Source organism: Rana temporaria, unplaced genomic scaffold, assembly GCF_905171775.1.
Source record: "Rana temporaria unplaced genomic scaffold, aRanTem1.1, whole genome shotgun sequence".
NCBI lineage: Eukaryota > Metazoa > Chordata > Amphibia > Anura > Ranidae > Rana > Rana temporaria.
The window spans coordinates 18,609-33,485 of record NW_024404751.1 but is presented as its reverse complement, the minus strand read 5'-3'; the positions used below and the strand labels follow the sequence as shown (position 1 = coordinate 33,485).

The 14,877-nt window shown below is 51.0% G+C and overlaps 1 protein-coding gene across 1 annotated transcript in view; it reads right to left on the bottom strand.

The window, feature by feature from the left end:
• Window positions 1-2,011: 2,011 nt before the first annotated feature.
• The window catches only part of LOC120923280 (FH2 domain-containing protein 1-like), a gene marked incomplete at both ends in the record, with an annotated part of 30,818 nt that continues 17,952 nt past the window's right edge, over window positions 2,012-14,877 (bottom strand). Inside the window, one exon of the mRNA XM_040334954.1 lies at window positions 2,012-2,246. Within this exon, the coding sequence (XP_040190888.1) occupies window positions 2,012-2,246 (235 nt within the window). The remainder of the gene's footprint in view (window positions 2,247-14,877) is intronic.

The window sequence follows — 14,877 nt, the reverse complement described above, 5'->3', positions numbered from 1 at the left end:
GGGTGGGGGAAATCTTCCATTGGGGGAGGGGGTGGAGGAAATCTTCCATTGGGGGAGGGGGTGGAGGAAATCTTCCATTGGGGGAGGGGGTGGAGGAAATCTTCCATTGGGGGAGGGGGAGGAGGAAATCTTCCATTGGGGGAGGGGGAGGAGGAAATCTTCCATTGGGGGAGGGGGTGGAGGAAATCTTCCATTGGGGGAGGGGGTGGAGGAAATCTTCCATTGGCGGAGGGGGAGGAGGAAATCTTCCATTGGCGAAGGGGGTGGAGGAAATCTTCCATTGGGGGAGGGGGTGGAGGAAATCTTCCATTGGGGGAGGGGGGGGGGGAAATCTTCCATTGGGGGAGGGGAGGAGGAAATCTTCCATTGGGGGAGGGGGTGGAGGAAATCTTCCATTGGGGGAGGGGGTGGAGGAAATCTTCCATTGGGGGAGGGGGTGGAGGAAATCTTCCATTGGGGGAGGGGGTGGAGGAAATCTTCCATTGGGGGAGGGGAGGAGGAAATCTTCCATTGGGGGAGGGGGTGGAGGAAATCTTCCAGTGGGGGAGGGGGTGGAGGAAATCTTCCATTGGGGGAGGGGGTGGAGGAAATCTTCCATTGGGGGAGGGGGAGGAGGAAATCTTCCATTGGGGGAGGGGGTGGAGGAAATCTTCCATTGGGGGAGGGGGGTGGAGGAATTCTTCCATTGGGGGACGGGGTGGAGGAAATCTTCCATTGGGGGAGGGGGTGGAGGAAATCTTCCATTGGGGGAGGGGGGTGGAGGAAATCCTCCATTGGGGGAGGGGGTGGAGGAAATCTTCCATTGGGGGAGGGGGTGGAGGAAATCTTCCATTGGGGGAGGGGGTGGAGGAAATCTTCCATTGGGGGAGGGGGGTGGAGGAAATCTTCCATTGGGGGAGGGGGTGGAGGAAATCTTCCATTGGGGGAGGGGAGGAGGAAATCTTCCATTGGGGGAGGGGGTGGAGGAAATCTTCCATTGGGGGAGGGGGTGGAGGAAATCTTCCATTGGGGGAGGGGGTGGAGGAAATCTTCCATTGGGGGAGGGGGTGGAGGAAATCTTCCATTGGGGGAGGGGGGTGGAGGAAATCTTCCATTGGGGGAGGGGAGGAGGAAATCTTCCATTGGGGGAGGGGGGTGGAGGAAATCTTCCATTGGGGGAGGGGGTGGAGGAAATCTTCCATTGGGGAGGGGGTGGAGGAAATCTTCCATTGGGGGAGGGGGTGGAGGAAATCTTCCATTTGGGGAGGGGGAGGAGGAAATATTCCATTGACGGAGGGGGTGGAGGAAATCTTCCATTGGGGGAGGGGGTGGAGGAAATCTTCCATTGGGGGAGGGGGTGGAGGAATTCTTCCATTGGGGGAGGGGGTGGAGGAAATCTTCCATTGGGGGAGGGGGTGGAGGAAATCTTCCATTGGGGGAGGGGGGTGGAGGAAATCCTCCATTGGGGGAGGGGGTGGAGGAAATCTTCCATTGGGGGAGGGGGTGGAGGAAATCTTCCATTGGGGGAGGGGGTGGAGGAAATCTTCCATTGGGGGAGGGGGTGGAGGAAATCTTCCATTGGGGGAGGGGAGGAGGAAATCTTCCATTGGGGGAGGGGGTGGAGGAAATCTTCCATTGGGGGAGGGGGTGGAGGAAATCTTCCATTGGGGGAGGGGGGTGGAGGAAATCTTCCATTGGGGGAGGGGGTGGAGGAAATCTTCCATTGGGGGAGGGGGGTGGAGGAAATCTTCCATTGGGGGAGGGGAGGAGGAAATCTTCCATTGGGGGAGGGGGGTGGAGGAAATCTTCCATTGGGGGAGGGGGTGGAGGAAATCTTACATTGGGGGAGGGGGAGGAGGAAATCTTCCATTGGGGGAGGGGGTGGAGGAAATCTTCCATTGGGGGAGGGGGTGGAGGAAATCTTCCATTGGGGGAGGGGGTGGAGGAAATCTTCCATTGGGGGAGGAGATTCCCCTCCCCCCTCCACTCTGTGCTTCTATTCGCTCCTCTCTCTCTCTCTTTCTATCACTACTGGTGCCGTTGCCCATAGCAACCGATGAGACCACGCCTGTCTCGTACAAGCCGCCTCCCCCCTCGCTCACCTTGACGGCGGTCTGGAATTTCTGGCAGAAGCAGCTGAAGATTTTGCAGCATTCCTCCATGCGGAAGGTTTCCTCGTCCTCACAGAGGAAGTCCACCAGAGTTCTCTTCCAGGAGCGCAAATCTTCCACCTCCCTCTGTACGTCACGGAGCTGCTCCTCCGCGTCCTGCAACACAACGCACCATTCATGAGATAAGAACAACCAATCACATTTCACTTTTCATCAGTGTAACCCCTCCCCCTCGGGGTGATCTCTGTACATTGCGGGGAATAAACCCCTCCCCCTCGGGGTGATCTCTGTACATTGCGGGGAATAAACCCCTCCCCCTCGGGGTGATCTCTGTACATTGCGGGGAATAAACCCCTCCCCCTCTGGGTGATCTCTGTACATTGCGGGGAATAAACCCCTCCCCCTCTGGGTGATCTCTGTACATTGTGGGGATTAAGCCCCTCCCCCTCTGGGTGATCTCTGTACATTGTGGGGATTAAGCCCCTCCCCCTCTGGGTGATCTCTGTACATTGTGGGGATTAAGCCCCTCCCCCTCTGGGTGATCTCTGTACATTGTGGGGATTAAGCCCCTCCCCCTCTGGGTGATCTCTGTACATTGTGGGGATTAAGCCCCTCCCCCTCTGGGTGATCTCTGTACATTGTGGGGATTAAGCCCCTCCCCCTCGGGGTGATCTCTGTACATTGTGGGGATTAAGCCCCTCCCCCTCGGGGTGATCTATGTACATTGCAGTGATTAAGCCCCTCCCCCTCAGGGTGATCTCTGTACATTGCAGTGATTAAGCCCCTCCCCCTCGGGGTGAAGTGAATCCCCCGCAACACCGATCTAGGTAAAGAGTCTCTCACGGAGAAAAAATGGGCACATTTTTTTTTTTTTTTTTAAATATAAATAAAAAAAAGACAGAAAAAAAAAAAAAGATTTCAATCAGTGCCCACAAATGGGCACTGATTGGCAACATGGATCCATCAGTGCCACCCCACAGTGCCAACCCGTGCCCAGTGCCCACCTATCAGTGCCCATCTGTGCCACCCATAAGTACCCATCAGTGCCACCCATAAGTACCCATCAGTGCCACCCATATGTGCCGCCCATGAGTGCCCAGTGCCGCCTATGAGTGCCCTTCAGTGCCGCCTATGAGTGCCAATCAGTGCCGCCCATGAGTGCCCATCAGTGCCGCCCATGAGTGCCCATCAGTGCCGCCCATGAGTGCCCATCAGTGCCGCATACCAGCGCCCATCAGTGCCGCATACCAGCGCCGCCTATCAGTGCCACCTCATCGGTGCCCATCAGTGCCGCCATATCAGTGCCCGTAATTGAAAGAGAAAACGTACTTATTTACAAAAAAATTAACAGAAAAAAATAAAAACTTAATTTTTTTTCAAAATTTTCAGTCTTTTTTTAGTTGTTGCGCAAAAAAAACAAAAAAAACGCAGAGGTGATCAAATACCACCAAAAGAAATCTCTATTTGTGGGGAAAAAAGGACATCAATTTTGTTTGGGTACAGCGTAGCATGACCGCGCAATTGTCATTCAAAGTGCGACAGTGCTGAAAGCTGAAAATTGGCCTGGGCGGGAAGGTGCGTAAGTGCCCCCCGGTATGGAAGTGGTTAAGTTACCCTGGCGTTGTCTAGGGGTGCAGTTGTAGAGACAAATAGTGAGCGAGGGTCCAGACAGCGAACAAAGGGCTTTTCCAATGCCTTATCCTCCAGGCCCAACACGGCCAACATCAATTGGGAAGAGAGAGAACCTTGCAGTATCAGGCCTGGATATTAGATAGCGCAGTCAGTACTGCTCTGTATAGTACCAACTTGTAACTCGTCGCCACTCCAACTGAGTGGGTAAAGTGCCCCAGGACAGAGCGGGTGAAGTGCCCCTGGACAGAGCGGGTGAAGTGCCCCCGGACAGAGCGGGTGAAGTGCCCCCAGACAGAGCGGGTGAAGTGCCCCCGGACAGAGCGGGTGAAGTGCCCCCGGACAGAGTGGGTAAAGTGCCAATGGACAGAGTGGGTGAAGTGCCCCCGGACAGAGCTGGTGAAGTGCCCCAGGACAGAGCAGGTGAAGTGCCCCCGGACAGAGCGGGTGAAGTCCCCCGGACAGAGCGGGTGAAGTGCCCCCGGACAGAGAGGGTGAAGTCCCCCGGACAGAGCGGGTGAAGTGCCCCCGGACAGAGCGGGTGAAGTGCCCCCGGACAGAGCGGGTGAAGTGCCCCCGGACAGAGCGGGTAAAGTGCCCCCGGACAGAGCGGGTGAAGTGCCCCCGGACAGAGCGGGTGAAGTGCCCCAGGACAGAGCAGGTGAAGTGCCCCCGGACAGAGCGGGTGAAGTGCCCCCCGGACAGAGTGGGTAAAGTGCCAACGGACAGAGTGGGTGAAGTGCCCCCGGACAGAGCGGGTGAAGTGCCCCAGGACAGAGCGGGTGAAGTGCCCCCGGACAGAGCGGGTGAAGTGCCCCCGGACAGAGCGGGTGAAGTGCCCCCCGGACAGAGTGGGTAAAGTGCCAATGGACAGAGTGGGTGAAGTGCCCCCGGACAGAGCGGGTGAAGTGCCCCCGGACAGAGTGGGTGAAGTGCCCCCGGACAGAGCGGGTGAAGTGCCCCCGGACAGAGTGGGTGAAGTCCCCCCGGACAGAGCGGGTGAAGTGCCCCCGGACAGAGTGGGTGAAGTCCCCCCGGACAGAGCGGGTGAAGTGCCCCCGGACAGAGCGGGTGAAGTGCCCCCGGGACAGAGTGGGTAAAGTGCCAATGGACAGAGTGGGTGAAGTGCCCCCGGGACAGAGTGGGTAAAGTGCCAATGGACAGAGTGGGTGAAGTGCCCCCGGACAGAGCGGGTGAAGTGCCCCCGGACAGAGTGGGTGAAGTGCCCCCGGACAGAGCGGGTGAAGTGCCCCCGGACAGAGTGGGTGAAGTCCCCCCGGACAGAGCGGGTGAAGTGCCCCCGGACAGAGTGGGTGAAGTCCCCCCGGACAGACCCCTTTTCATAAGCCTGGCAGCCGAGACGTCACTTAGGATTTCTGGGAGGAACGGGCCTCTCTCACAGACCCGGCTCTAGAGCCCCTCTCACAGGCCCGGCTCTAGGGTCTCTCTCACAGGCCCGGCTCTAGGGCCCCTCTCACAGGCCCGGCTCTAGGGCCCCTCTCACAGGCCCGGCTCTAGGGCCCCTCTCACAGGCCCGGCTCTAGGGCCCCTCTCACAGACCCGGCTCTAGGGCCTCTCTCACAGACCCGGCTCTAGGGCCTCTCTCACAGACCCGGCTCTAGGGCCCCTCTCACAGGCCCGGCTCTAGGGCCCCTCTCACAGGCCCGGCTCTAGGGACCCTCTCACAGGCCCGGCTCTAGGGTCTCTCTCACAGACCCGGCTCTAGGGCCTCTGCCACGGGCCAATTACAATAACTGAGCTAGGTAGATAGACGGAGCGAATCCTCCCAGTAGATTTCTGCATTGGTCACCAGAGGGCAGCAAACATACCTGTCAGTACTCTGGTCACCAGATCCCCGATTGGTTGGTTCAGGCTCTGTTGGACAACCTGCCTCCGGGTCCTCAAACCGACCCCCCAATCGTACGGCACCCAGCCTGGGATCCTTTCAGTGGAATCGGGAACCCAGCAAGTCACTGGGGTCCCCTTGTACCTCCGGATGAGGGTACCTCTGCCGGGTTAGCCCCCCCTTATTAGAAATTTTGACTTTTTTTTATGCAATTTGTTAGATCTTTGTTAGATCAGGTTAGATCAATCATTGTTTGCGTTAGATCTCACACAGACGAAGCAATATTAACAGTTATTTGCTGGGGGGGCTAACCCGTCATCAGCCCCCCCTATCAAATTTTCTGGCCAAAAATCATTCAGGCTAATAGATATTCGTTAGATCCGGTAAGATCAAGTGGTTTTAACGTTAGATCTCACATCGTTTCCGAGATATTCCACATACAAATAGAGATTTTAGGTGGTACATATGCATGGACATATGGACGGGTTGGCCCCCCCTTATCAAATTTTCTGGCCGAAAATTATTCAGGCTTATAGATATTCGTTAGCCACCTCACCCTCTGCACCCACCCCACCCTCTGCACTCTGCACCCACCCCACACTCTGCACCCACCCTACCCTCTGCACCCACCCCACCCTCTGCACCCACCTCACTCTCTGCACCCTGCACTCACCTCACCCTCTGCACCCTGCACCCACCCTCTGCACCCACCTCATCCTCTGCACCCTGCAACCACCTCACCCTCTGCACCCTGCACTCACCTCACCCTCTGCACCCTGCACCCACCTCACACTCTGCACTCACCCCACCCTCTGAACCCATCTCACCCTCTGTACACTGCACCCACATCACCCTCTACACCCACCGCACCCTGCACCCACCTCACCCTCTAAACCCAAATAAATTAAATAACAAACATGTCATGCTTCCCTGATTTGTATTAAAAAAAATGGGCTGCTCAGCCTAAAATGCCCGGAGCCAGGGCCAGATTAAGAACATCATGGGCCTGGTGCTGAGGATTTTGGTGGGGCCTTTTAGGCTGCATTCACACCTCCGCGACAAGTAACGCCGCGTACGCGGCGTATTTTGCCGCGAATAGTGTAACTTTTTTTTTTACAAATCCTTCCTATTGCTTTGTATGGCCGAACGCCAATGCTGCCTGAAAAAAAGGGTTCGGGACTTTTTTTCATGCCGCAGGTGTACGGCGTCTATGAGATGTGAACCATCTCATAGACAGCAATGGGAATTCTCCCCTCCAGCGGCACGAGCGGCCGGCGTCGGGCGTTTTGTCGCGGAGGTGTGAATGGGGTGTAATAAATAATAAATAAATGCGTGGGAATGACATGAACGCAGCCCAGCCAAGGCAAGTGACCAAAGGCACAGAACCCAGAAGGAAGACCGGGTGAAGATGGAAGCGCCCGGGCCCCGCCTGATTCATCGCAGCACTGGAGGGCTCAGTCTGAAAATTGAAGTGTACACTAATGTGCTAATATGCTGTGCATACTTGTACGTTGTGGCATAACCTACCCCAGGGCCTCTAAAAAGTAGTAATGTCAGGAAAGTTTACTACCGCTTTATTATCACAGGATCCCAGGAGCCTCTCATGGGGCCCCCTACTGACCCAGCGGTCCTTGGGCAGTGCCTAAGTGCACAGTTGCCAACATTTAAAAAATATTTTCAGGGCCACTTTTTTATATAAGTGCTATATTTAGAGTAGCTGAGATCCCCAATGTTCCTCTATACATCATAGTAGTAATCACAAAATTAAATGAGTACTAATAATGGGGCAGAACAAATATGAGAACTGATATTTCCTTTAGTTGAACTAACAAAAGTGTGTCCATTCTAGAGCTGGTAACATTGAGGATATTCAGTATAATTTTAAAGAACTGTTTTTGTGGGTAAGCGACATAGGGGAGGAGTATGGACGGTATATAAGTGGGAAGTATGTGCAGGTGAGGGAGAGGAATGTGGAGGGTCTAACAGTGGGCACTATGTACAGGAGAGGAGTACAAAGGGTGCGGAAAAAAGCACTATGTACAGGAGAGGAGTGTGAAGGGTATGACAATGGGCAGTATGTACAGGAAGAGTGAGGGGGTATGACAGAGGGTAGTTCGTACCAGAGAGAAGTGTGGAGGGTATGATGGGGCAGTATGTACAGGAGAGGAGTGTGGAGGGTATGACAGTGGGCAGTATGTACAGGAGAGGAATGTAGACGGTATGATAGTGGGCTCTATGAATAGGAGAGGAGTGTGGAGGGTATGACAGTGAACACTATGTATAGGAGAGGAGTGTGGAGGGTATGACAGTGGGCACTATGTATAGGAGAGGAGTGTGGAGGGTATGACAGTGAGCAGTATGTACAGGAGAGGAGTGTGGAGGGTGCGACAGTGGGCACTAAGTACAGGAGAGAAGTGTATGACAGCAGGCACTATGTACAGGAGAGGAGTGTGAAGGGTATGACAGTGGGCGCTATGTATAGGAGAGGAGTGTGGAGGGTATGACAGTGGGCACTATGTACAGGAGAGGAGTGTGGAGGGTATGACAGTGGGTACTATGTATAGGAGAGAAGTGTGGAGAGTATGACAGTGGGCACTATGTACAGGAGAGGAGTGTGGAGAGTATGACAGTGTGCACTATGTACAGGAGTGGAAGGATATTTAGGGACTGAGTAGTGGTTAAGCGGGTCATACATGGATTGAAATTACGCCAATTATGCAGAGACCAGCCATAGTCAATCTATGTATGGGCTAGCTGGTTTTACACAAGTCAATCTATTAATCAACTTGAGTACAACCAGCCTGTTTTTTTTTTCTTAAAACAATCAGTGCTGCCAGCTAAAGTTAGCAACACTGATCATTGTACGCACTGGCAGAACACAATAACACTGCAGGAGTGATTCCCCCATCCACAGGTCAGCAGGTGAGAGGGTGTGTGGGGACAGGCTGGGGAGAGATACTAGTCAGTGGCTGGGTAGGCACTGGTAGTATCAGAGCCAGATACACACAGGTTACATACGCCACGATCGTTAGATCGTTAGAACCTAAAAAACTGTAAAGCATCGCTTAGGATACCAAAAAAAAATTGTGCTAACTTAACTAACTGTTTTTTTAATGAATGAAACATTTTTTTCCAAAAAAACATGTTTGAAAAATTGCTGCGCAAATACCGTGCTAGAGCTGCACAATTAATCGTTAAAAAAATCGTGATCTCGATTCAACCCCCCTGACGATCTTCAATACAGAGTTTGCTGATTCTTTCATATAACAAGTGGAGAGACTTTCAGCTATCAAAAGAACATATCTGGGCAGTCTGCCAAGTTTTTAACAGGAAACATTGTAACTGACACTTCCTTCTTAGATCAAAGGGATACACTTCTGTGTGTAAAGAACAAATCTGGGCAGTCTGCGAAGTTTGTAAACAAAATGAAACATTGTAACTAACTAACATTGTAACTAAATTTAACCACTTAAAGTCCAACACTTGTTTCTTAAGTTAAAAAGCAATATTATTTGCTAGAAAATTACTTGGAACTGCCAAACATTATATATATTTTAGCAGAGACTCCAGGGAGTACAATGGCAATTGCTGCAATATGTTATGTCACACTGCATTTTCCCACTTCAATGAATAATAAAAACCATAAAAACAAAACAGTGAATTTAGCCCATTTTTTTTGTTTTGTTTTAATGTGAAAGATGATGTTACGCCGCAACAATCATGAGAGAATCGTGATCTATCTTCTAAGCAAAAAAATTGCAATTCTCATTTTAGCCAGAATCGTGCAGCTCTGTACCCTGCAACATAAAAAGTGCAAAGACCACCATAGAGTAATTTTCTAGCAAAAAACAAATGATAATTTTTACATGTAGTAGAGAAGTGTCAGAATTGGCCTGGGTGGCAAGGGGTTAATTACCATAAGTAATATACAAATAATTATTATAAGCACTGTGATCCTATCAGTCTGCTGTAGTGTGTCAGCTTGTATTTATACTGGCCGCTCTGAATGTAGCTTCTGACAGGCTGTGCAAGCAGGCCCGTATCTCCGGAACCATAAATGATAGCCGTCCCATATTTTAACCAGTTGTGGGGTAGCTCTTCACCTGCCTACCCCCCCCCCAAATGTGGGGTTTCTGTGACCTCTGGTCATCGAGCTACAACCCCCCAAATTCGATCTTTAAAAAAAAAAATCTTAAAAAAAAAAAAAAAAAAATTTTTTTTTTTTTTTTTTTTTTTTTGGGCAAATGGGCCTATCTTGAGAAAGGGGCCTGGAGCTGCAGCTCCATCAGCCCCATTGTTAATCCGGCCCTGCCCGGAGCCTATTTTTTGTCCCAGTTTGGGCCTGATTTAGGGCATGACCAAAATATGTGGAGTAGTGTTCCTTCATCCCCTGGCATCTCCAACATTGGTCAGTCGTTGCAGGGTAGTATTTGTGTAAGAGGTGGGGGGTGAGGTACCACCTTGTTAACAGTTTATAGTTGGTCTCTTGAATTGTCGTACAAATCGATGATTTAAACGAAAATCTGAGGATATGTTGTATCTGAGCAGATGTAAATGCATGCCCATTATTCCATTCCCATTTGTTCAAGAATGGTAAATGTGGTTGTTCAACCGGACAATTCGAGAGGTCGTATGTTTTGGATAGAACCTGTGGAAGGGAACCCTCTTCGGAACAGTATTCTTCAAAGGTCATTAGGGGATGATAAAATCCCTGTGGATTAGGCAAAGTATTGAGAAAGTGTCATAATTGTAGCGCTGTCCAAAAGGAAAGTTTGAAGGGCCCAGTCATTAGCACTTCTGTGGAAGGCCATCGGCCTCCCGTTAGGAGGTAGGGTCCAGGCATCCCACTTCCTGTTTGGCATAGGGTTGGAAACATCTGGAGTTCCAGACCAGGGAGAATCCGAGGGTTTGCTATGATAGGGAGCAATGGGGAATCAGGGGTAGAAAATGGGTTCAGTATGCTGACCTGGGAGCATACACGGAGTGTCGTACCTATTATGGGGTGTGACTTCAGCACAGGCGCTAGTTGGTCATCGCACCACAGAGCCCCTGGCAGCCGAATGTCAGTCTGGGCCTGTTCCAGTTGTGTCCACAATTTAGAGAAACAATGGCAACATTTATTAATTATGAGCTACTGCCACAGGGGCCTAACTTCTCATATAAAATAACAAACTGTTCTGTATTTATCTTAGATGAAATAAAACATCTCACTGATCAAACTGCAACAAGATTTTATCCCTACTTACCTGTACATTGCGATTAGAACTGATATCTGCCATGCGCATGCTAGGTTCACTGCAATAATCCCTTCATCTAACAATTATCTACTAATCGGAATGTTGTTATTGCCAGAGAATTGAAATCTCTATTTGTATGTGGAATATCTCGGAAACGATGTGAGATCTAACGTTAAAACCACTTGATCTTACCGGATCTAATGAATATCTATTAGCCTGAATGATTTTTGGCCAGAAAATTTGATAGGGGGGGCTGATGACGGGTTAGCCCCCCCAGCAAATAACTGTTAATATTGCTTCTTCTGTGTGAGATCTAACGCAAACAATGATTGATCTAACCTGATCTAACAAAGATCCAACAAACTGCATAAAAAAAGTCAAAATTTCTAATAAGGGGGGGCTAACCCGGCAGAGGTGATGAGGGTTTGTGTAGCCTGCAGTTTTGGCCAGGTGGGCCACGCCGGCGGGGTCCATAGATGTGCGCACCCTGATGATGCACCTGGAACGGGGACCCCGCGAAGATTTTAGAACACATGACACCTGTCGCAGATATACTCCTCTCCAGCACGCCCCGTGAGGGAAAAACTCCTCTGATTGGCTGCTGGAGAAACTTACTCCGCCAGAACCCCTCTGGCGCCAACTGCTGACCAGGGATGGTATTGCACCCCCGGACTACAGACTGACCCAGCGGACATTTCTGGAATCAAAGAAGTCCCAAAATGTAAACAAATTGTGAATGGGAGCAAAGTAACTCTCCCATCCCCCACTAACTTTAGCGTAGTGCCCATACTGAAAGTAAGGGGGCGCTACACACACAAGCAGGAAATGCCATTCGTGGTGGGCAGGGTTCTGTATACCATCTGTGTACAGAGCGCCTCCAGGCGGCCATATTGGATTTCTGGTGGGCGGGGTTCTGTATGCTGTTCTGTGTACAGAGCGCCTCCAGGCGGCCATATTGGATTTCTGGTGGGCGGAGTCCTGTATACTGTTCTGTGTACAGAGCGCCTCCAGGCGGCCATATTGGATTTCTGGTGGGCGGGGTTCTGTATACCGTCTGTGTACAGAGCGCCTCCAGGCGGCCATATTGGATTTCTGGTGGGCGGGGTTCTGTATACCGTCTGTGTACAGAGCGCCTCCAGGCGGCCATATTGGATTTCTGGTGGGCGGGGTTCTGTATGCTGTTCTGTGTACAGAGCGCCTCCAGGTGGCCATATTGGATTTCTGGTGGGCGGGGTTCTGTATACTGTTCTGTGTACAGAGCGCCTCCAGGTGGCCATATTGGATTTCTGGTAGGCGGGGTTCTGTATACTGTTCTGTGTACAGAGTGCCTCCAGGCGGCCATATTGGATATCTGGTGGGCGGAGTCCTGCATACTATTTGTGTACTTCATATGTGTTGGGGTGTAAAGGGAGGAGCTTGTCACCCTGTCCCATGGGCTTTATATGGAGACTACACAGACACGCCCCTCTGGTGTCACCCCCAGGAAACCCCTCCCGCCCCGAGAAGCCGCCATCGCAATGCACTCCATGCCCGGGGTCACACACATGCCGATTGGAGGAGGGTTTCCCCGCATCCAGTTCCCTGATCGGCTCTCAATGGAGCGAAAACTCGCACCTGAACAGAAACGCACCGAAAATAAATCTGAAACGCGAAGGACACAAAACGTCATCAATAAAAGAGAGCAAAGTGCGGCAATCCACAGCGACCAATCACAGCTCACCTGACGGAAGGAATTATCTGATGATCTGCGGCAGGCGATCGCACTTTGCTGAACAACGCCAGAAATTCCTTCTTCCTCCCCCAGGGGGCAGCACCCGAGCAGAACCAATACCCCCCTCCCCCCATCGCTTATGTAATCAGTCCGGGATCTCCTTCTGCTGGAACAATTATTTCATGTCAGAGTCACAACTTCCATCTTTAGTAATGGAGGAGCCGAGACCCCCGGAGGGGGGACTTCTTCTCTGTTATGTCTCAACTTCCCAGAGAGTCACACTTCTCTCTCTAGAGGTGTCCCCACAAGAAGATTTCCCCTCCATTCCTCTACTGGTGACAACTAACATTTCATCTCCTGTACTATGTCTGCAGTCTCTGATCATCTCCTGTACTATGTCTGCAGTCTCTGATCATCTCCTGTATTATGTCTGCAGTCTCTGATCATCTCCTGTATTATGTCTGCAGTCTCTGACCGTCTCCTGTACTATGTCTGCAGTCTCTGACCATCTCCTGTACTATGTCTGCAGTCTCTGACCATCTCCTGTATTATGTCTGCAGTCTCTGACCATCTCCTGTATTATGTCTGCAGTCTCTGATCATCTCCTGTACTATGTCTGCAGTCTCTGATCATCTCCTGTACTATGTCTGCAGTCTCTGACCATCTCCTGTACTATGTCTGCAGTCTCTGACCCTCTCCTGTACTATGTCTGCAGTCTCTGACCATCTCCTGTACTATGTCTGCAGTCTCTGACCATCTCCTGTAGTATGTCTGCAGTCTCTGATCATCTCCTGTACTATGTCTGCAGTCTCTGACCATCTCCTGTATTATGTCTGCAGTCTCTGACCATCTCCTGTACTATGTCTGCAGTCTCTGACCATCTCCTGTATTATGTCTGCAGTCTCTGACCATCTCCTGTACTATGTCTGCAGTCTCTGACCATCTCCTGTACTATGTCTGCAGTCTCTGACCATCTCCTGTACTATGTCTGCAGTCTCTGACCATTTCCTGTATTATGTCTGCAGTCTCTGACCATCTCCTGTATTATGTCTGCAGTCTCTGACCATCTCCTGTATTATGTCTGCAGTCTCTGACCATCTCCTGTATTATGTCTGCAGTCTCTGACCATCTCCTGTACTATGTCTGCAGTCTCTGACCATCTCCTGTACTATGTCTGCAGTCTCTGACCATCTCCTGTACTATGTCTGCAGTCTCTGACCATCTCCTGTATTATGTCTGCAGTCTCTGATCATCTCCTGTATTATGTCTGCAGTCTCTGACATCTCCTGTGCTATGTCTGCAGTCTCTGATCGTCTCCTGTATTATGTCTGCAGTCTCTGATCGTCTCCTGTATTATGTCTGCAGTCTCTGATCATCTCCTGTACTATGTCTGCAGTCTCTGACCATCTCCTGTATTATGTCTGCAGTCTCTGATCATCTCCTGTATTATGTCTGCAGTCTCTGATCATGTCCTGTACTATGTCTGCAGTCTCTGATCATCTCCTGTATTATGTCTACAGTCTCTGATCATCTCCTGTATTATGTCTGCAGTCTCTGATCATCTCCTGTATTATGTCTGCAGTCTCTGATCATCTCCTGTACTATGTCTGCAGTCTCTGACCATCTCCTGTACTATGTCTGCAGTCTCTGACCATCTCCTGTACTATGTCTGCAGTCTCTGATCATCTCCTGTACTATGTCTGCAGTCTCTGATCATCTCCTGTACTATGTCTGCAGTCTCTGATCATCTCCTGTATTATGTCTGCAGTCTCTGATCATCTCCTGTACTATGTCTGCAGTCTCTGACCATCTCCTGTATTATGTCTGCAGTCTCTGACCGTCTCCTGTACTATGTCTGCAGTCTCTGACCGTCTCCTGTACTATGTCTGCAGTCTCTGACCGTCTCCTGTACTATGTCTGCAGTCTCTGATCATCTCCTGTACTATGTCTGCAGTCTCTGATCATCTCCTGTACTATGTCTGCAGTCTCTGATCATCTCCTGTATTATGTCTGCAGTCTCTGATCATCTCCTGTACTATGTCTGCAGTCTCTGACCATCTCCTGTATTATGTCTGCAGTCTCTGACCGTCTCCTGTACTATGTCTGCAGTCTCTGACCGTCTCCTGTACTATGTCTGCAGTCTCTGACCGTCTCCTGTACTATGTCTGCAGTCTCTGACCGTCTCCTGTACTATGTCTGCAGTCTCTGATCATCTCTGGTTCAGAATCATGCAGAGAGGACCACTTCAGCATTATCCTCATAGGAAGTGAGTTGAAGGCTGTTGGGAATCATTAACCCCTGAAGAAGTCCAGTGGTGGACCTCAGATTCTTGAAGGGGGGGGGGCAGCACCAGAGAGGACCTCT